This window comes from Lagenorhynchus albirostris, chromosome 15 (genome assembly GCF_949774975.1).
Source record: "Lagenorhynchus albirostris chromosome 15, mLagAlb1.1, whole genome shotgun sequence".
Classification (NCBI taxonomy): Eukaryota; Metazoa; Chordata; class Mammalia; order Artiodactyla; family Delphinidae; genus Lagenorhynchus; species Lagenorhynchus albirostris.
The window spans coordinates 65,755,103-65,778,022 of NC_083109.1; the positions used below are offsets into that span (position 1 = coordinate 65,755,103).

The 22,920-nt window shown below is 40.8% G+C and overlaps 2 protein-coding genes and 1 pseudogene across 2 annotated transcripts; 2 read left to right on the top strand and 1 right to left on the bottom strand.

Moving 5' to 3' along the window:
- The first annotated feature begins 519 nt into the window (after window positions 1-519).
- On the top strand, window positions 520-1,290 carry LOC132506267 (14-3-3 protein epsilon-like; annotated as a pseudogene).
- Window positions 1,291-2,323: 1,033 nt separating this feature from the next.
- Window positions 2,324-8,127, top strand: LOC132506268 (acyl-coenzyme A synthetase ACSM4, mitochondrial-like). Its single transcript, XM_060124801.1, has 5 exons — window positions 2,324-2,348; window positions 3,147-3,336; window positions 5,725-5,868; window positions 6,267-6,359; window positions 7,941-8,127. Exons 1-5 carry the CDS (start codon window positions 2,324-2,326, stop codon window positions 8,125-8,127), a joined length of 639 nt encoding a protein of 212 aa, XP_059980784.1.
- A 5,717-nt stretch (window positions 8,128-13,844) lies between these two features.
- On the bottom strand, window positions 13,845-18,810 carry THUMPD1 (THUMP domain containing 1). The gene is made up of 4 exons (XM_060123093.1): window positions 18,323-18,810; window positions 16,597-16,771; window positions 15,365-15,613; window positions 13,845-14,912 (listed from the first exon to the last, which is right to left on the bottom strand). The coding sequence occupies exons 1-4, from the start codon at window positions 18,551-18,553 to the stop codon at window positions 14,491-14,493; spliced, it is 1,077 nt and encodes a 358-aa protein (XP_059979076.1). The 5' UTR covers window positions 18,554-18,810; the 3' UTR covers window positions 13,845-14,490.
- Window positions 18,811-22,920: the final 4,110 nt, after the last annotated feature.

Consider the following 22,920-nt stretch of genomic DNA (forward strand, 5'->3'; position numbering starts at 1 on the left):
CATTTAAAGGCATGCATATGTTCTGGCCGAAGAAGCCTGGACAATTTAAGGCTAATGGGTTGAGGTGCAATTTTTCATAAGGAAAATAGAGCATTTGATGCTGTCTGCAGCATGGTCACGTGTGTTTATGTCCACACTACTCTCAAGGAAAATGTGACCCACAATTGTTCAGGAATCACTGGTACAAATGTTTCACTGAGAGTAACAAAATGAAGACACGTCCCTGTGTTCACTCATTCATGCATTCGCTCATTGACCAAATATGTTCCAGACCTTATTTTGGTTCTGGGAAGTAAATGGTAATTGACAAAATGTCCCTACCCAAAGAGCTCCTTTCTAGTGAAGAGGGACGTGAAAAAAACAAGGAAAAGCCAAGGAAACAATCAAACAAAATAAAAGAAATTGTGGGAGAGTGTCGGAGAAGCTATCCCCTTCCATCCAAGGCCCGCAGACCCCGCGGGAGCCGCCGCCGCTGTGGATGATTGGGAGGTGCACCATGTGAAGCTAGCCGAGCAGGCTGGGTGACACAACACAATGGTGGAATCAATGAAGAAAGCAGCAGGGATGGATGTGGAGTTGACAACTGAAGAAAGAAACCTCCTATCTGTTGCATATAAAAATGTGATTGGACCTAGGAGAGCTTCCTGGGGAATAATCAGCAGCATTGAACAGAAAGAAAAAAAAAAGGGAGGAGAAGACAAACTAAAATGATGGGAGAATATTGGCAAATGGTTGAGACTGAGCTAAAGTTAATCTGTTTTCTGGACATTCTGGGCAAGGTTTTCTAATTATAAAATCAAAGAGGACTACCGCAGGTATCTGGCTGAATTTGCCACAGGAGACGACAGGAAGGAGGCTGCAGAGAACAGCCTAGTGGCTTACAAAGCTGCTAGTGATATTGCAATGGCAGAACTTCCAACACATCCCATTCACTTAGGTCTTGCTCTCAATTTTTCTGTATTCTATTATGAAATTCTTAATTCCCCTGACCATGCCTGCGGGTTGGCAAAAGCAGCTTTTGATGCTGCAGCTGCAGAACTGGATACACTGATTGAAGAAAGCTATAAGGACTCTACACGTATCATGCAATCGTTATGTGATAATCTGACACTATGGACTTCAGACATGAAGGGTGATGGTGAAGAGCAGGATAAAGAAGTGCTGCAGGATGTGGAAGATGAAAAATCAGTGAGACACAGAAGCCAACAAGAGAAACCACCTCTGACCACCCTGCACCATTTCACCCCTCTTGGAAATTCCCCCATTGTCACTGAGAACCACCAAATCTGACTTTTACCTTTGGTCTCAGAATTTAGGTTCCTGCCCTGCTGTTTTTTGTTTTTTAACAGTTTTCAAAAGTTCTTAAAGGCAAGAGTGAATTTCTGTGGATATTACTAGTCCTCTTGACCCCCAACCTATCCATTGAATACATTCACGTCACAAATCCACCAAGAGTACTAATAATTTCTGAACCACTAAGAACAAGCGGTTTGCAAAATAAATAATCTTATATTTTTATATTGAGTGAATGATAAGAGATGTTTTCTTGATTAACTTCCTTATCATCACATATTTATTCATTTTCTCAAGAGGGGATGACATGTAAGAGTTTTTAAAATATATGCAGTAGGGCTTCCCTGGTGGCGCACTGGTTGAGAGTCTGCCTGCCGATGCAGGGGACACGGGTTCATGTCCCGGTCCGGGAAGATCCCACATGCCGTGGAGCGGCTGGGCCTGTGAGCCATGGCCGCTTAGCCTGTGTGTCCGGAGCCTGTGCTCCGCAACGGGAGAGGCCACAACAGTGAAAGGCCCGTGTACCGCAAAATAAATAAATAAATAAAATAAAATATATGCAGTAATTAAAGTTTCCTTCCTAGGAATTCAATTCCACATCTCCCTATTTAGCTGACTTTAGGAAACTCACCAAGAAATAAAGAGTCTGGTATATGACACAGGTCTTTGGAGTCTGGGAAGTGTATCTTTGAATCTTGGTTCTGCCACTTACTCACTTTGCAACCCTTGGGCTGGTTGTCGTCTATACACTGGGATTAATTTTAAGTGAGACAGCAGGCACTTATCAAGTACTCAATAAATGGTAGTGGCGGTTTGTAATGCTTTACATACATTCCACTTTCTTTCCATTGATTTGCTTTAGAAAGTGCAAACCGTCTTCCCTCTGTTTTTCATCTAATTCTGCCATATATGTTCTTCTCATAAGGAACTAGTACTTTAAAATCAGGCCCATCTCAGGCCAGTGTTTAGAATGAAGTGAGAAGGTGGGATAAATTAAGCATTGCCAAAGTAGTGTAGGCGAACTTTGATGATGCCAGACCACTGGGGAGACCCAGGTTTGAGGGCTGACTCTGCCACTTGCCAGCTATGACCCAATCTCATATTCCATCAAATGGCAACAACTACATGGACCTACATGGTTGCTTAGAACAGTGGTCTCCAAGCTTTTAGGGTTACGCAGTCTATCAATAAAAATATTTGGGACACATATACTCCCATCTGGATATAGTTATTTAAGTTGTTCTACTCTGCTAATATAGTATGTATATTATAAAATACATACGAAAATGAGATAAAGCCATAAACAGAATTCTAATATCTCAAATAATTTTTTTTTAATTCTTATTTCTTCTCTCATCCCCAGTGGATTATCTTGCCAAACTCACTGTGGAGACCACTGGTTCAGAGGATTGAATGAGATGATGTTCATGAAGTGTGATATAACCTGTAAAATGCTATTTAAGTGTTACATAATAATGACTCAAATGTTCCACAAAAATGATACATAATAATAGGCCACCATTATAATGCCTACTTTATACCAGACACTATTATTTTCCCCATTTTACAGAGAAGGAAAGGAACACACAGAAAGATCAAGTAAGATGCTCAAGGTCACAAAACTAGTAAGTGGCAAGGACAGGATCAGATCCAGGGACTGTCAGACTCTGAAGCCAGTGCTCTAAGGATCTCCCAGGGATCAGGGTCCTCTGGGATGTCCCTGGGGACCAAGGCAAGGGTAGCTGAAGGCTAGATTTCGTAGCTCCTTGCCACCCAGGCACGAAGTCCAAGTTTCCACAGTCCACAGTTGACTCAGGGCCCTCCCTCTTTCCCGGGGCTTGTCTTCACGCCAGGAACAACCCAGCTGACAGCAAAAGACATCCTCCATTGGCTGCAAGCATCCAAAGCCAGGTGCACTGTAGCCAGTGAGGAGGTGATCCCAGCAGTGGAGTCCATTGTTTCAGAGTGTCCCGGCTTGAAGACCAAATTCCTGTTGTCTCCACACAGCCAGAATCAGTGGCTCAGCTTCCAAGAGTTATTTCAGTGAGTATTTTCCCTGCCTCATCTGCAGTGCCAGGAATAACACCAGTCACAACTACATCTCAGAGTCTCCTTGATTCCAAGGACTCAGCATACTATGGGTTGATCTAGGCTTCTTCCCAGGAAAGAATCACCTAATAAAAGGTGTTTAAGGGACTTCCCTTGTGGCGCAGTGGTTAAGAATCCGCCTCCCAATGCAGGGGACATGGGTTCAAGCCCTGTTCCGGGAAGATCCCACATGCCGCAGAGCAACTAAGTCCGTGCACCACAACTCCTGAGCCTGTGCTCTAGAGCCCACGAGCCACAACTACTGAGCGACATGCTACAACTACTGAAGCCCCCATGCCTAGCGCCCGTGCTCCGCAACAAGAGAAGCCACCGCAGTGAGAAGCCCATGCACTGCAACGAAGGGTAGCCCCTGCTCACTGCAAGTAGAGAAAGCCCGCACGCAGCAACAAAGACCCAACACAGCCAAAAATAAATAAATAATTTTTTTTTTTTTTAAGTGTTTAAGGACAGAAGGAAGGGATGTAGCTCTGCTTCCATTTCTATGCTTCCTACCAGGGCCTGAGATGAGTATCCTGCCTGGCTTGGCTCTTGCCTAACTCCCAACACTCTCACTGCCTTGCCTCCCTCTGGCCACCATTTTATTCCTGGAACATGGCCCATCTCAGGGCCTTTGCACCTGCTGTTTCTTCCATCTGGAATGCTCTTCCTTAGTCCTTTTCACAGTTGACGCCTTCCTGTCAGATTTCAGCTCTAACGTTTTATCCTCAGTGAGGGTGTCCATGACCAACCTGTCTAGAGTAGAGTTCCAAGCCACTCTATCACATCCTGTTGTTTTCTTCATGGTACTCATCACTATCCAAATATCATATCCATTCATTTGTTCCTTTATTTACTGTCTATTTTTCTCCTCTACAGTAGGGGTTGACAAATTAGGGCCCATGAGCCAATTCTGGCTTGGTACTCACTTTTATAAATAAAGTTTTATTGGAACACAGCCACACCCATTTGAGTACACATTGTCTATGGCTGCTCTCATCTTACAAGAGCAGAGTTGAGTAGCTACAGCAGAGACTCTATGACCCTCAAAGCCTAAGATATTTACTGTCTAGATCTTTACAGAAAAAAATTTGCCAACCCCTGTCCTAAATTGTAACCTCCCAGAAGGCAAAGGCACTGTTTGTCTGTTTGATTGATCACTCTATCCCCAGTTCCTACATTTAGTTGGTGCTTAAGAAATACTTACTAAGGAATGAATGAACAAACAGATCACTTAACCTCAGGTTTCCTCATATGTAGAATGGAGATAATTATACTGCACATATATCATGTTGTTTTGAGGATAAAATAAGCTAATATGTGAGAAAGTCCTTCCTAAACTGTAAAAAAAGGGAGTAAAATGTTAATTAATAGTATTATCCTTCAAAGAGCTGTTAAGTAGCTTACATTTAAAAAAAAATTCTTCCAGAGAAGCTTATAAAAGGAAGCCATCTAAACTCTGTTGAAGGAAGGCAGTTTCCTTTGTTGGAATAAAATTTTATCCTACCAGTTAATGTAAACCAAATCCTATTGGTCAATCCCAAAATTCTCTCCCAAGGCCTTGCCAGAGAATGCTGCTTGTGTCTTTCATAAACTGAGTACCTTTGGATAAGTCAAGTAACATCTCTAAAATTCTGTAACTTATCCGTAAAATAGGGATAGCATAGTATCTACACAACTGAGTTGTAGAAGAATCAAATGTGATGAAGCATGTGACGTTTTTAGCATAATGCCTGGCACAGAGTAATCACTCTGTAAGAATTATAGTAATTATGATTACTAGTATGATTATTCTCAAGTTAATAGTCATTCAGCAGTGTAGTAATTCCCTAAGGTAGTATTATTCAGATTGAATATGCACATCCCTCAGTAAAATATTTTTTACCACACTCCCCTAATACATGTTTATTTATTTATAAATTATATTCGTGTACTTTTGTGCATCACACAAATATCAAAAATAAACATTTTAAAGAATGAATTCTAAAATACATATAATTTGAAGTTCTCCTATTTTCTTCTCCATGCCAGTTGTCTTGCACATCCCCTGGGTAGCAAGTTCCCCCACTTCTAAGACCCCTATCCTAAACAACTCTGCAACATTCAGCTGAGTCCCCAAGAAACCTTAAAGATGCCACAAAATTCACAGAAGACAGAGGACTTTGAACTCACATGAATTTCACATTGAAATTTACACATTTGGGGAGTATTTTTCAAGATAAAGGGAATCCCCACTTCAAACCAACAACTTTGGAGTGTCATAACTCCAAAAATACCATAGAAGAAATATCAGAGCTAGACTGGTCTGCCATGTTCAGCCACCATCTTGGGGCCCATACTTTGCAGAACCACCTCTGCAGAGCACAGCTGTGTGGAGACAGGAATTCAAGAACCAATGGCCATTTATTTCGCCAGTGGGACCACAGGCTCTCCCAAGATGGTCCAGCACTCTCAGAGCATCCTCAGAATTGGGTACACCCTCTGTGGAAGGTAGGCAGGAAAACTGTTTTTTTTAATTCTCCCCTGAACTACCAACATGTGTATCCAATTGCCTAGTTGGCACCTCTACTTAGATATCTCCAGTGAAACATCTACAAAATAGAACTCTTAATGTCTTAGCTCAGTAAATGATACCATCTAACCAACTGATCAAGCAAGAACTTAGGAACTGACCTTGATTCAATCCCCACAGCAGCATGTCTGGCTCCTTCTCCTTTTTGCCAAGTAAATTTACCCACCCAGAAAGGCCTAAAACTATCACATTACTGTATTTTCTTTCTTACTGAATGACCATGAGATGAGCACATGTTAATGGACGAGAATAAGAGGTTGTAGACATCACCTCCAGTCATGACCTTTAATTAACCACGGCTGACATCTGTGTCTTTCTCCATCATCCAGCCGCTTACCACTTATCCCATCACGACCCTGTGCAGCGCTCCCACTGTGTACTGGATGCTTGTGCTAGAAGACCTTAAGAGGTATTTGGGCAGAAATCTCCACTTGAACCACAAACAAAAGTTATAATCCAGCATCACGGATCTCCCCTTTTCGGCACAGGATAGCCCAGAGTTTCTCAGTCTCGCCACTACTGACATTTTGAACCAAATAATTCTGTGTCATGGAGTGCTGTCCTGTGCTTTGTAGCATGTTGAGCAGCATTCTACCTGGCCTCTACCTACTATATACCAGTAGCACTTCCCTCTCCACCAGTGATGATGACCAAAAATGTCTCCAGACATTGCCTAGAGTCTCCTGGGGGGCAACCCACCCCCCGCATCCCCAGTTTAAGAATCACTGGGAAAGCCTCTAAGGGCAACTGAACATTTTTCCAGAGACAACCAGAGCTCTACAATCCCAGCACTCCCATCACCCCCACCCTAAAAGAACCCACAACTACATTTATACTGTCTTGAAGTTAATAAAGTCTTATGACTTGAAGCTTATATTCAACTTAGCCAAATCACCTGAACATTAGGTGAAGTTATGAAGTATATTTATTTAACTAATATGAATTCAATACATAAGAGAAAGGAAGAGAGAAACAATTTAAGTCATCACAGTCACCCCTTTCTCCCCTAAACGTGGATGCTTCAAAGCCAAAACAAAACAAACAGAAAAAGGACATCCTTTGTTTCCCCGAGGTGTAGACATCTAGGAGGGAGAATTCTATGAGAAACAGAATAAAGCAGATAGGAATCTTCTCTTTTCCTGATCAACTCCTTGTGGCCCTCAGAATGTGAACATCTTGCTCACACTTCAAGATTAATTCAAGGGCTACTCTATTTGGAATAGACACAATTCATGTCCTACCAAACCCTACTACCCATTTTGGGGCTCACTGTATCGGCCGGGCTGTTCCAAGCTTTCTCACCTGAGTCCTGTCGGGCAGCTGAGTAGTAAGACACTGGTTAAAAGCTCAACCTCCAAAGTCAAACAGGCAGGGCTCTGCTACTTTCTAACAGTGGACCTTGCTAAGCCTGCCTTACCTCCATCCATAAGAGATAGTTAAGAGCTACCTCACGAGGTTCTGGTAAGAATTCAATGTCGGCAGCATGCGTGGTGAGTGAGATACTTGACAAGTGATAAGTGCAGAGTACAGATTATTCAACTCTGTCCTTTATTATTTGGGAGGCCTTGGAAGAGTTCTTTAACTTTTTTCAGCCTCAATGTCTTCATTTAAAAAATAGGGTTTGTGAAGATTATGAGTGCTCCAAAAGCCCTTGTAACATAAAAAATGTTCAATTAATATTAGCTGCCATGTTTCTTGGCTCATAATAAGTGCTTAATATCCTTATTAGCATTTTCTCCAACCTTTTCCTCTCTTGAATAACCTGCTAAAGTGTAAACTCCACCAGGAATCTTTGTTTTAATCATAACATGCCCCACGTGCCTAGAACAATGTCTGGCTAGAGAGTAGGTGCTCAACAAATATTCACTGAATGAACTTTCCTAAGACTTGCCTCTCCTAGCTCTTTGCTTGTTGCTAATGTCCTAGTTATCTGGCAATGAAAGCCACTCATACTTCTCTCCCCAAAGACCCCATGCAACTCTCTCTTCAGATGTAAATTCAAGAAGCTTCCGCATTGCCTGATGGGAGGGGAGCCACTCAATCCAGAGGTGCTGGAACAGTGGAAAGTGCAAACTGGGCTAATGCTGTACGAGGGCTACGGACAGACAGGTGGTATGTTTAATGGACAAAGCTTAAGTTTAACCCTTCAACCCCAGGACTGCCAGCTGAGCCCCTGAAGTGCTCCCACCATGCTCTAAATTGTGATGGTGTTTCCCAAAACTTCTAAATTGCCCAATTCCGTTTGACTGAAGGGGAATTATTATTACTCGGTGTTCCTGCCTCCTCCTCACACAGGATAAGTCTCAGAGGTGTTAGGGGTTGAAGAGGTTCAGAATTGAGTAGCTCGTCTTTCCAGTGCACTGGGAAGGACCCCAGAGAGCCCCAGTGGGGAGTTACAAGGTGCACTTAATGGCACTCTTAGTCAAAAGGAATGATTTTCAAAGTGTGGTCCTCAAACCAGCAGCATCAGTAGCACGCAGGAATTTGGCAGAAATACAAATTCTAATACCCCTGCCCCTTCCCTGACCTACAAATGAGAAACTGGGATGGGGCCCAGCAATCTGTGTTTTAACAATGCTCCAGGTGACTCTGATGCACTCGAGTTTGAGAACCACTAGTCTCAGGTAATATATTTCAGAAGATGAGACTGAATACTGGGAAAACCAGTCAAAGATGGGTCTTGGATTTCATTGTCATGATATAGCTACAGAAAATGAAATTTTACATAGTTATATAAAACATGTCCTCTTAATAAGGAATAATTTGTGCCAATCAGAAGGGGCAAGAAATTAAACCAGGCTCAGTGGGGAAAGGGTACTACCCTATGATGTCCAGGTGGGTAATATCTAACTGGTTCAATAAAGAACCAGTTAGTGTTCAGCATTGGTCCAAATTCTTGATGTGTCTGAAAAGCAAATCTATCCATATAAATTGATTTTTTTTCCTGCAGGTAGTGAAAGCTTTTGTTGTCTTATCTGCACCCTTTAAATCATCCAACCCAGAGAAATTAACTCTCGAACTTCAGGATCATGTAAAAAAATCAACTGCACCTTACAAATATCCAAGAAAGGCAAGTATTGTGCGCAAAAGTTAAGTGTGTGTTACCAAATAAGGATCTAAACTAGTAAGTATATAGATTTTATTAGCTTTTGACTTTATAGTAAAGTAGAAGACAACTGTTTCAACTTTAGCCCTAAGAATTTTGCTTTAAAATATTTTATATTAGGACACTACAAATGTTTGAAGAACTAGAATCTTTGGTCAACTCTGCAATAATACTAAGGATCCTTATCAGACTAATCAGTCCCATTCCATATGAGGAAAAAAATTGTTTTTTTAAGACAGCAAACTGTTTTTAAAGACAGCACCTAACTTATCTATCACAGTACTCTTGGGCCATTACACACTCATAGATTCAAAGCACGTGCCTTTAAGTATCAAGTGACCAAATTTAAGGCTCAGGATGAAGATATTATCCAAAGAAACTGTGGAATCTTTCCTGAAACCTTCTTCTTCAAAGGAGGGATTTAAGCATAATTTTGTATGAAGACACACAGATGGCACTGCAATTTCCTTCTAGTCCTAGAATCCTATTAGCTGATACTGACTGATCCTCTACATGAGAATTCCATTTCCACTGGCATCATTTCAGCTAAAATGTAGTTAATTTCAACCTAAGAACTAGTTACATTTCCTCCATTCAATTCACTAAATTAGTGACTAGTTGCTTTTCAGAAATGTTTGAGGACATTTTAAAATACAGTAGTCATATCCTGAGGGAGAACAAAAGTAGTTTACTGTCAAGTCAGGGCATAAGGAGAAAATTGTATAAACTCAAAATCATCTCTAAAAATCTCCTTGGTAACCTCCAGGACCCAGCTCTTAAAAGGTCAAAAGCCAAGAATTAACTTGATGTTTCTCTTTGCATTTAGTTGTGGCCTCCATTTCACTGGGGCAGTAGAGACCCAGGTCTGGTTCGAACTGGAGGAAAGCAATAGAATAAAGGGATTGTTCTTCTGTCAAAGCATACAGGTGAATTTGCACTAAAGACCCTGAAACTCAATGCCAGAGTTTCATGAAAGCTCTCCCCTATTATACTGACAGTTGGGAGAGTAAAAACGGAATCAAGTGTCTCATAATATGTTTTTCCGTTGATTAGGTGGAATTTGTTAAAGAACTCCCAAAGATGATCACTGGGAAAATCAAACGCAACGTTTTAAGAGACCATGAATGGGGTTGAACATAGCCTAACAAGAACACTGTGGTATTAAGTAGTTAACAGGGCTGCTTTCTTTTAGTCCTTGTTTCCTGATAATTCAGTGACTACTCTCTTAAAATGCTTAAGATTTTTCCTGGTTGAAAAATTCAACTGAATTTTTGTTTTGTACTTTGCCAAAAAATCTAAAAATATTTGGGAAGAAAATTGTTACGCTGACCAAACAACAACTTGTAGTGTTTAAAATAGCAGGGCTCAAATGATTAATTAGAAAAGCACAATAGACAATGAATTTATCTACTACCTGATTAATTCAAAATAAAGATTAGAACTATTCTAACAGAAATGCTCAAGACAGAATTTCTTCTGCTTAAAATCTTTATATGCTACTAATTCTTTAAGGTGAATTAAAATATTAATGTTAAAGTGAGGAATGTAAAGAATTCAAAAGCCAATTAAATGAACTTAATTAAGTACTGTACTATACATTTTGAAGCAAACTCACTGTAAAATATCTAATGCTTGAATAAGATACAAAACGCTTAAGAGTTTTTAGTTATTCAAGAGCAATTAATAAATTTTTGAAAAAATAAATAAATAAATTTTTGTATCTTTACTTTTTGGACAATGTACATGACTTTTGATACATAATTGGACATAAAAACATCTTTTATGATACATCTACTTTATGACAATAAAGCAAGAGATTTACTAAGAGGCAGAAAGAAAAAGGAGAGATAGAGAACACCAGTCTTTAGGGAACAAATTTATTTTAATTTTTCTGAAAACATCAGAAACTGAAAAACAAGCTGAATATCTGGCCATACCAAAAGCAAAATACAAGTAAAAATAACATTTAGAAACCATGTTTAACTAAAGGGAAACATGTTTTAAAATATCAAATTTAACACTCTTTCCTCCACAGAGCAAAACAAGTTTTACTAAACCACAACACTGGAGTTTAACTGACATAATTTTTTTTTTTTTGGCGGTACGCGGGCCTCTCACTGTTGTGGCCTCTCCCGTTGCGGAGCACAGGCTCCGGACGCGCAGGCTCAGCGGCCATGGCTCACGGGCCCAGCCGCTCCACGGCATGTGGGATCTTCCCGGACCGGGGCACGAACCCGTGTCCCCTGCATCGGCAGGCGGACTCTCAACCACTGTGCCACCAGGTGAAGCCCTGACATAATTTTTTTAAATAAAAATTAAAAGGACAAAAAGCACTCAATTCCCACCCTGGAATCTTGTCATTTATAGAATAACATGCTCAGATGTCAGTGAAAATAAACAGTTGGTAAACCTGAAAACAAATTTTTCAATGACTGAATTCAGATTCCAACAGAACACCGTACTACCTTACATTTGGGGAAGAATAGCTTTTGTCACACTAAGGTCTTACCAAATATTGATAAAAATAAATACAAAAGAGGATTAAAAACAAACTACTAAATCAAAATCTTTCTGTAGAGTAGCAGCTTTCACAAAATAAAAGGAACCCAGTTCCACAGGGTTGTACGTTCTATAAGCATACAGCCAATTTTATTCCCAGAGTCTTGTACTATCAAAATAAAAGTATCTTTGTCTTGGAAAAAGTCTGATGAAGGCACCAAAATCCTATCATCCGTGTTCCCCCAATGATAGTTACAATGCTCCTATCATCCTTTCAAGATAACCTCAACTTATTAAGAGTTAACATTCTAAATATCTAAAGATATATAAGGAAGTTCCAGCCTCATCTGCATCAGCAAGGCCCTTTCTATTCTCTTTGCTCCTCCCAAATCCTTCGTTTTACCAGCAGGACCACTAGCTAGGAGGATAAAAATATATTTCCATGTTCACTAGCCAATAAACAAACATAGCCATTGGTGCAGGAAGACTTAACATTTACAATACTTCCGAACTTGTTAAAACTTAATAAAATCCAACTCCAAAAGCTAATTTCACGACCCCTTAGTATTCTCAATCCGGACATTTAATTTTGCAGCCCTCTTTAGTGTCTGTCTCTTCCATCTTTTTTCAGTTTTACCCTGGAGGAACCCTTCAAAAAACCTTCAAATTAAGGGGATCCTCAATGTATATGAGTGTGAGCACTAAGTTGAAAGATACTCTTGTTTCACAGAAATCCAGAAGTGTCAGAAGAGGACTCTGAGTTCTTCCTCTTCTCTCAGTGAAGAAATCCCAGGCTGAGATTTTGGGAAAGGGTTCCTCACCCAGTCACAAACCAGTGTTGGGAAAAGGAGGGGAAATGTTATTTAATTTGGTTTTGCAATTCTGCAAGAGGAGTTTAAATAAGACCTGAGACTTGTTGCTTTCTTCATTCTCAAATCCAAGTGGCTGTGGAAACATTTCAAGAGTGCCTTATGCAACATAATTATTCCAAAGAGTCAGTTTCTTTTAATCTAAGACTCCTGTCACTTTTAAGAAGAAACATTTTTTTCCAGGCCCTTGCAGAAAACTGTTCATTTGTTCTTGCAATGAAAAAAATGTCTTCTAAATAGACTAGTTTCTGTAGCCATTCTTCGTCTTCAAAGCATTTAGCAAAATCTGGCCTAGTATTTTATTGTACTTATAATTTACTGGTAATTCACCTTTCAACTCACATATCCTGTAGAGAACTCTTCCCCTGGTAAGTACTGGATTTCTGTATGTAGGAGATTTATGTGCTCTTTGTTCAGGTTTTAGTTTGTTTTTCTTTTTAAATATTCTTGCATAAAATGGATCTTTAATTAAGTTAACCATTTTTGCAACATTATTTAAAACTTTCTTCATTTCATCTCCAAGTTTTTAATATCAGCACTTCTCTGTGAAGAAAGCAGTGTGCTGTAACATCAACGTCAGGATTTTCTTTTACTAAAATGAGGCAAAACTTGTCATGGAGCCAGCCACTGATGGGGCACCAGGAGTACAGATGGCAGACTGTTGTTTTTCAGATATGAAGACCTATTAAATTTATACTGACCATTGTTTTGGGAGGCTCCTAGCAGGCGAAAGTTTCCTTGAATTTCCTCATAATTTACAAATCTTGCTAGAGCATGACAAATATTCATGAAATCTGTTGATTCATCAGCAACTGCTGCTGCTTTTAAACAAAACCTCTTTAGTATCATGCGACATAAGTCAATTTATTACATTGAGAGAAAAGTCTTTTCAATATCTTGTACTGCTTCTTGACCTAGCATTTTAATGTTGGTACTGTTAGATTCTTAGCAACTCTGTGAATTTTTCTTTCCTGGAAAAAGTTCTGCTACTACATAATTTGCTTCCTAAACCTTTTCACTGAACATGATTTTTTGAACAAAAGCTTTACTGTCTTGATATTCCAAAGCCATTAAAATAATTGTCTTTATTTGTCAGGGAGCTATGATTTATAGTTACAACTGCTGAAGCAAATGTTCCGTTTGTAAGTTGCATTTCACAAAGGATATGGAATGGAACAGCTTGAATAAGTCCATTTACATTGTAAAGTAGCTTACATTGTAAAGAATTTGCGTGCCTTGCTGCACTAGTATACTGTAATAACTCAGAAGACTAATTCTTCTTAACTAACCTCATCAGAAATATCTGTAATTTTATGCCTAGAATGAACACTTCTATCTCACACCTTGCCTCCAAAAATTGCAGCAATGCACCATCAGATTTGGTGCATTTCAAACATTTGTTTCAAGCATTTCAAACAAATGTTATGAAAACATAAAAATGGGCATAGCTTCCATTGCAGGGAGCGCGGGTTCGATCCCTGGTTGTCGAACTAAGATCCCACATGCCTCGCGGAGCAGCCAAAGAAAAAGGCGGGCGGGGCATAAAAACTAAAGAAAATCACAAAAGGTACAAAAACTTCACAAAACAATACACTTCTAACCTATATGGCCCATGTTTTTGCAATGTTTACAACAAAGTGGCAGGGGACAGCTGAGCTGCAAAATGCAAAAATTCCTTCCTTAGAATGAAAATTTCCCTCTGAGTTTCGATTCACAGAGCTTCCTCACTCCCATAAGTCAGCTGGCAGTGCAGAAGCGGGGGAGTGGGGAAGGTAATCAAGAGGGAGAGGCCAACATCATCCTCCCGCCACCCTCCGCTCTGTGCAGTAGTGTTCACCAATTTATCCATAGCCTCTTCTAGCTCAACCAAATGCACACTGCCATATAGGGCTGAAAGATCTCTAACAAAGCTATTAACGGGGCTGCTCAATTATTGTGAGTACAGCATTATGCAGCACACAAACTCAAAAACAATATTTTTAGTAACAATTTTATATAGAATCCCAGCAACATCTCACAGGACCGCAGTTGAGAAATCCACCTCCAACACCAAATGATTTCTTTTCCTATGAAAGGTCATTTCCATGTGACTCAGATCCTTCTGTGACTTGACTTGCAAGTTCAGGTTTAGCGGCCCCCTCACTCACCACATGTGTCTCAGATACTGGTTCTGTCTGACCCAGCTCCTCACTATCCCCTGGTACCACCTGCTGGTTATTTTTTCCTTCTGCTGCGTCCTTTTGATTTGATTTGTCACCAGATTCCAATTTAGCTTCTTTCCCATTTCCTGTTAGCGCTGCCTGCTTTGCATTAAGCTGTGACGAGTCCTTGGCACTCTTCACCACCTCCTGGAGATTGTATTTTCTGAACAACGTGTAATCTTTCACAACACTCAGGCAACAGACAGCTTTAATGATTTCTACTACCACTGTGTACTGTGGATTGGTAAGATCTACTTTATTTTCCGAATTGAGGCTGCCTACTATTCCTGTAACAAAAATAACAGGAAAACAGGCTAAGAAGGATACCTTTAAGCTTGGCGGATACAAAAACAATCTTTCATCTCCTCCTATTTAGAATTTGTTAAAACAATTGTATATACTAGTCCACTCATCAAATTCCACTCTTCTACATGGACTTCTATCAAATTCCCTGAATGCTTTCAATAAATAAATACAAATAAAATCCTGAGACATTTAACAACAGCACTTTTTTCCCCAAAGAAAATTCAATCTTGATTTGGAAAAGACTTTAGTATCTAACTACCAAAAAAAATCTCATACCCAACATATTGAAAAGTTAGGTTTGATATTATTTAAGAGCATTTTAATATACTTGTTCTACACTCAAAAATGTAAGCCTTAAATCTCAAAAAAAAAAAATCTTATAAACAAGTATTTACCGTGGCACACCTATGTAAAATCACTAAGAGAAACATACCTGCCAATTCTTTGATAACTTCTTCTCTATTCATGTGACTGTTATTTCGAGATTTATATACAATCTGAAATGTCCCTTTGTTTGGAGCTTTAAACCAGGGTTCCAAAAATGTTTCTGCATATTTTTTCATATCTTCTAAGAAAGCCTTGCATGTGCCTGAGATGGGTAACATTCGTAGAATAACCCGAGTCTTCTTTTTCTTGGTTTTGTATATATCTTGGAGAATATGATGCACCAATTTCTCAGGTTCTAAAATAAAAAGAAAAAATCAGCACAGAACAAACAGGTAAGTTTAAGAGTTCTCATTTTAAACTCTTCAAACTCTCTAAAATGAATTTTCATTGGCAGTGACATAAATTGACAGTAGAGTAGAAAAAATCATTATAATGAATTTTAAACAAGTTGAACCAACCATTTTTCCCAATTAATATTTCTTTGGTGCCTACTCTGTATTAATACTGTATCTCATATTTTAACTCTGCTTTTATCAAAAACAATTGTTCTTGAAGACACTGGAATTAACTTATTTGTGATGTCTAATTTATCTGATGGCAACACCATGCTGTTGTTTTCCTGTATCAGCAGCAACTATCGAAGTAATAAACATTAAATAGTACATGCTTTTTTACAAAAACAAAACAAAAATCTGCAAGTCACTTAAAAAGATTTAATCAATCTATTAGCTAAGTTTGTACAGAAGTCTAGATTTCAGACCTCAGAGGAGCCCCAGAGCCATGAATGCACAAGATCATAATGTAGTACTCAGGAGGCATCCTGACTATATATGAGTCTGTTTTGGGCTGCTCAGTGTTTTCAATATTTTTAAAGTAGTTAGCTACATTTAAAAACCTAGAAACTTCTCCAGATTTCCAACTTCTTTTGAAAAATCAGAAGATCTGGCTCCCCTAAGACTACATTCCCAAATGACTGGAGCCATTCCAAACTGCCTGGGGTTGAGTAGCAGCTGCTCCTTTTAGACAGAACCGTGTATTCTTGTTTTGCCTCAAGTTACATACAGATAAAGTGGCAAAGCCAGGTTTCTACTCCTAAGCCCTATGTCCACCACCCCATTTTACCTCTCCATATGCCTAGTGCTAACACAGTGTAGAGAGGATGCAATCAAATGATTAACTGAGCCATGCCCATCAAGCCATTTTGTAGGCAGTGTTCTCGGAGACAGGTGTCCAGATATTACAGGATCAATCATCTTAAAATGTATTAGTCAGACACACCTATCCCAAGTGTCCTGATGAAGACTACATTATTTGCTCCACTCTCCACTGACTGGAATCTTCTCAGCCTCATCTCTGTAGACGCCTTAATGTCACCAACTTCTTTCTTCAAGGCGGCCTCCACATCATCATCTTCTGCCTCACTTCCAGAGGGTTGCTGATCCTTGTCTGCAAACTGTTTGCATAAAATTATTGAGCAGAAATGCCACAACAGCTTACGTTAAAAGCTCTTAATTAACTACTCATGTGAAACCCCCAGTGGCAGATGATTCAATATTGACAATAAAGCTTTTTATTCAGACACCATTCCCTCCAAAATGTGGAGGAAGAAGGAAGTTCACTCAGACTGTGGTACATATCATTTGAAAATGTTTTCTAAAGCATCTTGACAGTCTGGGGCAGAGGGAAATGTGCTCATCAGATGAATCATTTCAGGGTGGACCTTAATCCTATCAATAGATGTGACTGTACCTGATATAACACTCTCCTTTCATGAGACTGAACCCAATAGTTATGAAGTTAAAAATCCTTACTCCTGTTCTACTGAAATAGTTCAAGAACTTGCTCAAGCTGTCGGTGTAGACAAGACATGCACTTGTTGCCCACTCGGCTCCACTAATGGGATTGCCAATCAGGCACTAATGGTAATTTTACACATTTATGGAGATTTTATTGTATACCAGGATGTTATTTTATGTACATATGAAAGTTTTTTTTTTTTTTTTTGGCGGTACGCGGGCCTCTCACTGCTGTGGCCTCTCCCGTTACAGAGCACAAGCTCCGGACGCGCAGGCTCAGCGGCCATGACTCACGGGCCCAGCCGCTCCGCGGCACGTGGGGTCTTCCCAGACCGGGGCACGAACCCGTGTCCCCTGCATCGGCAGGCGGACTCTCAACCACTGCGCCACCTGGGAAGCCCCATATGCAATTATTTTAGCCAACCTTCTTAAGTCCTATCATTATTCTCTTTTTTTACCTAGCTCAGCAGAATCAATAACATGCCTATCCCCTGAGTTAGTAAATGACAGTACGTGAATTTAAATGCTCTCTGTACTATGCTCCTCCACTTAATTCCTTGGGGTGTGCATGTGTGTACTGGTCCAAATCCTAAGCCAATAATATAATTATTTCCAAAATGGGACAATGAGACTTTATACGGTATTGTTTCAAAAAGTTCTTACTTTTTGAAATGTATTTTTATATGCATTTGAGAAGTAACTAGCACTAGTAAGTATTAAAAACACTATTTTAGAGATGTTATTGCTTAGGACAAACACATTACTACAGCCATAATGTTCAAATGGTGGTAAGGTATGGCAAAAACCTTAAGGACGAATGAAGTGTGCCCTTGTGAACTTGGACCATTAGTACCTACCCAACCTACTTCAACCTCAGTGTCCCGGTGAGCAACACTTTACAAAGCTACGATGAGAAGTAAATGCTTCTGAAAGAGCTTCAGAAACAAGGCCTGAACCGCAGGAAGCAATCTCTACATGGGAGCAACCGTAATTAATGATGGGGAAAAAAAGCCCAAAGCGCAAACATTTAAGCACAAGACCGGGTAGGGGTCGGGAGCCGAGACCTTGCGGGGGGGCGGAGAGGACACAGAGGCGAGGACACGCCCCTTCACCGCCACTCAAGCTGCCAACCTCGCGCATGCGTATACAGGGAGCCGGCCTGCCACCCTTCCCTCCTCCCTCAAGCCCGCCCTCCCCGGGGCTGGTACCTTTTCTGGACCATACATATCGTCTCCGTATTCGTTGAGCAGGCTGTAGGCCTCCTCCACGCACTTGCGCTCGTTCATGTTACAGGTGATGAGAATGCCCTGTAGCCCGGGCTCCAGCTGCCGGGGCCCGCCGCCATCGCAGCGCCGAGCCCGTTTGGCCTGCACGTACTGAGCCTTGCCTTTGCGCTTCCCGCCGCCAGGCTGAGGAGACTGCTGGACGGGGGACGCCATGGTACGTGAGAGCTGAGGCAAGCAAGAAACGTGCTTTTCCGCGGCCCTCGCGCCCTCACTTTTGCTGGCGCGGGCTGATTACGTCAGGTGTGCGCGATGACCTCACCTAGTCCCGCCTCCAAGCCTCATTTCCGGCTCCGCCGGGTCCTAAAGCCGGTGGGCGGCAGGCTGCCGAGAGGTGGCGTGAGGCCCGACCCTCGCCAGGATTGACAGGCGCTCGCTTTCACCTCACCGCCGGAAAAAGGTGTTTCCCTAGGGAAGTGGCCTGCCTGCCGCAGGTGGAGGCGGCTTTGCAGCCATTCCAAAAGTGGCGGTAGTGGCACTTTCCAGAACGTTGATGCCGGTTCAAGCCTCCTAGATTCCGCAACCATCCTTGGCACCTGTTCCCCCAACCTACCCTATAATTCTTTCAGCTTCCCAAAAGTTCCCAATAAATTCCTTTTCAGCCTAAACTTGCCAGAATATGTTTCTATGTGACTTACAACCAAGAATGGTGGTTTGTCCCACTGCTTTCTCTGGGGGTTTATCCCTAGTCTCAGCAACTATCATGTTAATATATTATCTTTCAAATATCGTTGAAAAGATGCCACTCTTGAAGAATGTGTTCAGGAGGAGTAAGTGGTCCCCACACTTAGCCCCAACTACTCCTCAGGTACAAAGTTGTTGCCAGATTCCAGTTAACTACAAATCCTAGAGGAGGTAATCTGCAAAAGGGGCACTGACCTGAGAGTCAATAATCTTTGATTCTAACCCCAGATTTACCATTATTTCCAAAAATCTTATCACCATCTCATTTTTTCTTTCATCTTTGCTTCTGCCTTTACTTTTCAGAGTGTCATCTGTGGAGATTGCATAGCATATATTTCTGGAGGTCCTGAGTTGCTTGTGAAAGGCAGTCTCGTTACACTGGCCTTGCTGTGGTGTCAGGAGGCATAGAGAGAGCTGGCTGGAAAACTTTTTTCTTTTCCTCCTCAGTGCCTAGCATAGTGCCTTGCCCATAGTAGGTACTCGAAAATGTTTTTGAATTGAATTCCACCCAAAAAATGTTCAATAAACAAAAAAGGTTAAGACTCATGCTGTTGAAAGGGAACGTATGCCCCAGTCCTGATCCCATTAAACCATGTGATAGAAGCTGGAAAACAGCATTGGTCTCCCCCAGAACCTCTCTTTCACTAGGTGAATTTCAGTTGCCCATACACTACCCTCTGTCGTTAGGATCTTAGAAGTTAGCATACAGATAAAAGTTAAGATACGTAGTTTGACCCCTAAGCATATTTGAGTCCTTCATGCTGGAGGTGCAAATCAGGAGGCAAACTTGAAAACCAAACTCTGTTGTATTTCACGTTTGCTATGTTGGGAGAAACCCTATTAGGTGAGAAAAATATGCAAACTTCCAACCCCCAGTCTAGATATAAGAATTATATAAATTTCCCCCTCATCCAGTGGCAACTTCACATTGACACTTCCACTTTCTCCTGAACTAGGCCCTTAATCCAGCTCTAAATAACTCAGCCTGTGTTTATTCTTGATTTTCCTTTATTCTTTTTCATTTTTTTCTTCATGACTATGACTTCATTATTTCATTTAGAGAGAGATTTCCTTGGCAATGCTGGAAACACAATTGTACACAGTTTCTGCTTATGTGAACTTTCACCTCCTTAGGGCACCAATCATGGTCAGTGGACTAGTATCTATCACTGGACACTAAGGGCTCTATGATGTGGCTTGTAAACCCCTCTTCTGGCTCCTGTATCTGTGTTTTTTAAAGAAGAAATGTTGACATTATAGAAAGTGGCACTTGACATCTTGTGGAGTGTATAATGGTGCTCTGAGGAATTTGCCTTTTATTCTAACTAACCTATTTGCTTCACATATTCAGGAGGGCTTACAGTCCAACAAGTGAGGGGTTGGTGTAAGACATTCTAAATTTCCTTTTGCTTTATCTTCCTAACCTTCAAAGTTACTACCATTTAACTTATACTTGTATGTTCAGTACAGAATCCGTTCTGGCCCTGAGCACCACGCTCTTAGATACCCTTCATGTTCTACCTCGCTATCCATCCAGGGTTTCCTGCCTTATTCTCTTGATACCCAGCATCTTCAGATAATAGATGTTCTGATACTGAACCCCAGTATCCTCCTGACTTGATTGCTCAACACCTGCCACCTTCAGAGTCGGTATCATGTAAGATTTAAGAGCCCAAATTCTAAAGTCAAATCAAGTTCAAATCCCAGTTCTGCCATGCCCAGGCTGTGGAAGTCCGAGCAAGTTACCTAAGTCAAGTTTCTTCATTGACTTTAATGGAAAAACACTTTAATGGAAATGATAATACCCACATCATGGGCTACTGGGAAAATTCATTAAGGTCAGGCATGACAAGTGCTAAGCTCATAGTTACTGTTCAACCAATGTGGACTTGAAAACAGTTGTGGCTCATCAAAGCCTAGATTTTTTTTTTTTTTGGCACTAGAATCCATTCCCCAATCCAGTCTCCTAAATTCATTATTTATCTCTTAATTTCTTATTTCAATGTTTCTTTTGTATGTGTAACGTATTGAAAGTTAAATTTAATCCTTTTAGGAAAGAAGCTAGAAGGGAAATAAATCAAAAAATAAAATAGTGCAAAGTAAAATAAGATAAAATACATAACATCTGCATGCCCTTACCTCTGCCAATTGGCTCCTGCCAATATTTGATTGAATGACACCCCAGGTGTTTCACTGGATTTGTCTCCCTAGCTGACAGCGCTTGTGTCATACTTGCACTTTCATTACACCTGCAAGCTACTTAAGAAAGATGTCCAACAGCCTCATCCCATAGGCTGGAACCTAAATTTGAACGCATGTGAACTTGGGTCTATCCCTGGAGAACCACATTTGGCCTGGCTCTTTGCTCCTATGTGCCTCTTCACTCAGCCCTACTGGGTGTTCAAAACTCCTGATCCTGGCCTCCCCCAGTTTGCTTCATCCCACCATTGCTGGAGTCTCAATTTTGACAGGTATGCTTCTCTAAGGCAAATTTTGCATTTTGTGGACCTAGGTTCTTAAAGGCAAAAGTGAATGAATCTTTTTTTCCTCCAATTTTCTTCTCCAATTTTATACCCTATACATGTATGAATCTTTCTTAAAACTTTTCCTGACGTTTCATGGGTACTTTCTCCCTACTCATTTGAGATTTTGTATAATAATCTACATTTAAATTTAGTTGTTTTATTATTTAGTTCTACTTCTTTGAGTATTTCTAGATCCCCCTCCTGCTTCTTACTTCCACTTTATTATTTAATTTATTTTTATTTTTGGCTGCGTTGAGTCTTCGTTGCTGCACACGGGCTCTCTCTAGTTGCAGCGAGTGGGGACTACTCCTGGCTGTGGTACATGGTGCTTCTCATTGTGGTGGCCTCTCCTGTTGTGGAGTACAGGCTCAGTAGTTGTGGCACGTGGGCTCAGTAGTTGTGGCTCACAGGTTCTAGAGCGCAGGCTCAGTAGTTGTGGCGCACGGGCTTAGTTGCTCCATGGTATGTGGGATCTTCCCGGACCAGGGCTTGAACCCGTGTCCCCTGCATTGGCAGGCGGATTCTTTTTCTTTTTTTTTTTACATCTTTATTGGAGTATAATTGCTTTACAATGGTGTGTTAGTTTCTGCTTTATAACAAAGTGAATCAGTTATACATATACATATGTTCCCATATCTCTTGCATCTCCCTCCCTCCCACCCTCCCTATCCCACCCCCCTAGGTAGTCACAAAGCACTGAGCTGATCTCCCTGTGTCATGCGGCTGTTTCCCACTAGCTATCTATTTCACGTTTGGTAGTGTATATATGTCCATGCCACTCTCTCACTTTGTCCCAGCTTACCCTTCCCCCTCCCCATATCCTCAAGTCCATTCTCTAGTAGGTCTGTGTCTTTATTCCCGTCTTGCCCCTAGGTTCTTCATGACCCTTTTTTTTTTTCTTAGATTCCATATATATGTGTTAGCATACAGTACTTGTTTTTCTCTTTCTGACTTACTTCACTCTGTATGACAGACTCTAGGTCTATCCACCTCATTACAAATAGCTCAATTTCGTTTCTTTTTATGGCTGAGTAATATTCCATTGTATATATGTGCCACATCTTCTTTATCCATTCATCTGTTGATGGACACTTAGGTTGCTTCCATGTCCTGGCTATTGTAAATGGAGCTGACAGGCAGATTCTTAACCACTGCACCACCAGGGAAGCCCCTTACTTCCACTTTAATCAATACTCCTAAGAATGAATCCCTAATGGTAGAATCTCAGGCAGTTTTATACCTTAGAAATGTTTCCATTTGCAATTCCAATCATACTATGAACTGCACATTCCACCAATACCTAACACTAGTCTT

What these genes read in the sequence shown, in the direction of transcription:
- LOC132506268 (XM_060124801.1), top strand. Translation starts at nt 2,324, where the DNA reads ATGCCAGACCACTGGGGAGACCCAG. An exon ending in GGGTACACCCTCTGTGGAAG is followed by an intron (nt 5,869 to 6,266) that starts GTAGGCAGGAAA and finishes ATCTGTGTCTTT; the next exon opens with CTCCATCATCCAGCCGCTTA. An exon ending in GTGCTAGAAGACCTTAAGAG is followed by an intron (nt 6,360 to 7,940) that starts GTATTTGGGCAG and finishes CTCTCTCTTCAG; the next exon opens with ATGTAAATTCAAGAAGCTTC.
- THUMPD1 (XM_060123093.1), bottom strand. Translation starts at nt 18,553, where the DNA reads ATGGCGTCCCCCGTCCAGCAGTCTCCTCAGCCTGGCGGCGGGAAGCGC. An exon ending in CATCAGGACACTTGGGATAG is followed by an intron (nt 15,614 to 16,596) that starts GTGTGTCTGACT and finishes TTTTTATTTTAG; the next exon opens with AACCTGAGAAATTGGTGCAT. An exon ending in AGTTATCAAAGAATTGGCAG is followed by an intron (nt 14,913 to 15,364) that starts GTATGTTTCTCT and finishes TTTTTGTTACAG; the next exon opens with GAATAGTAGGCAGCCTCAAT.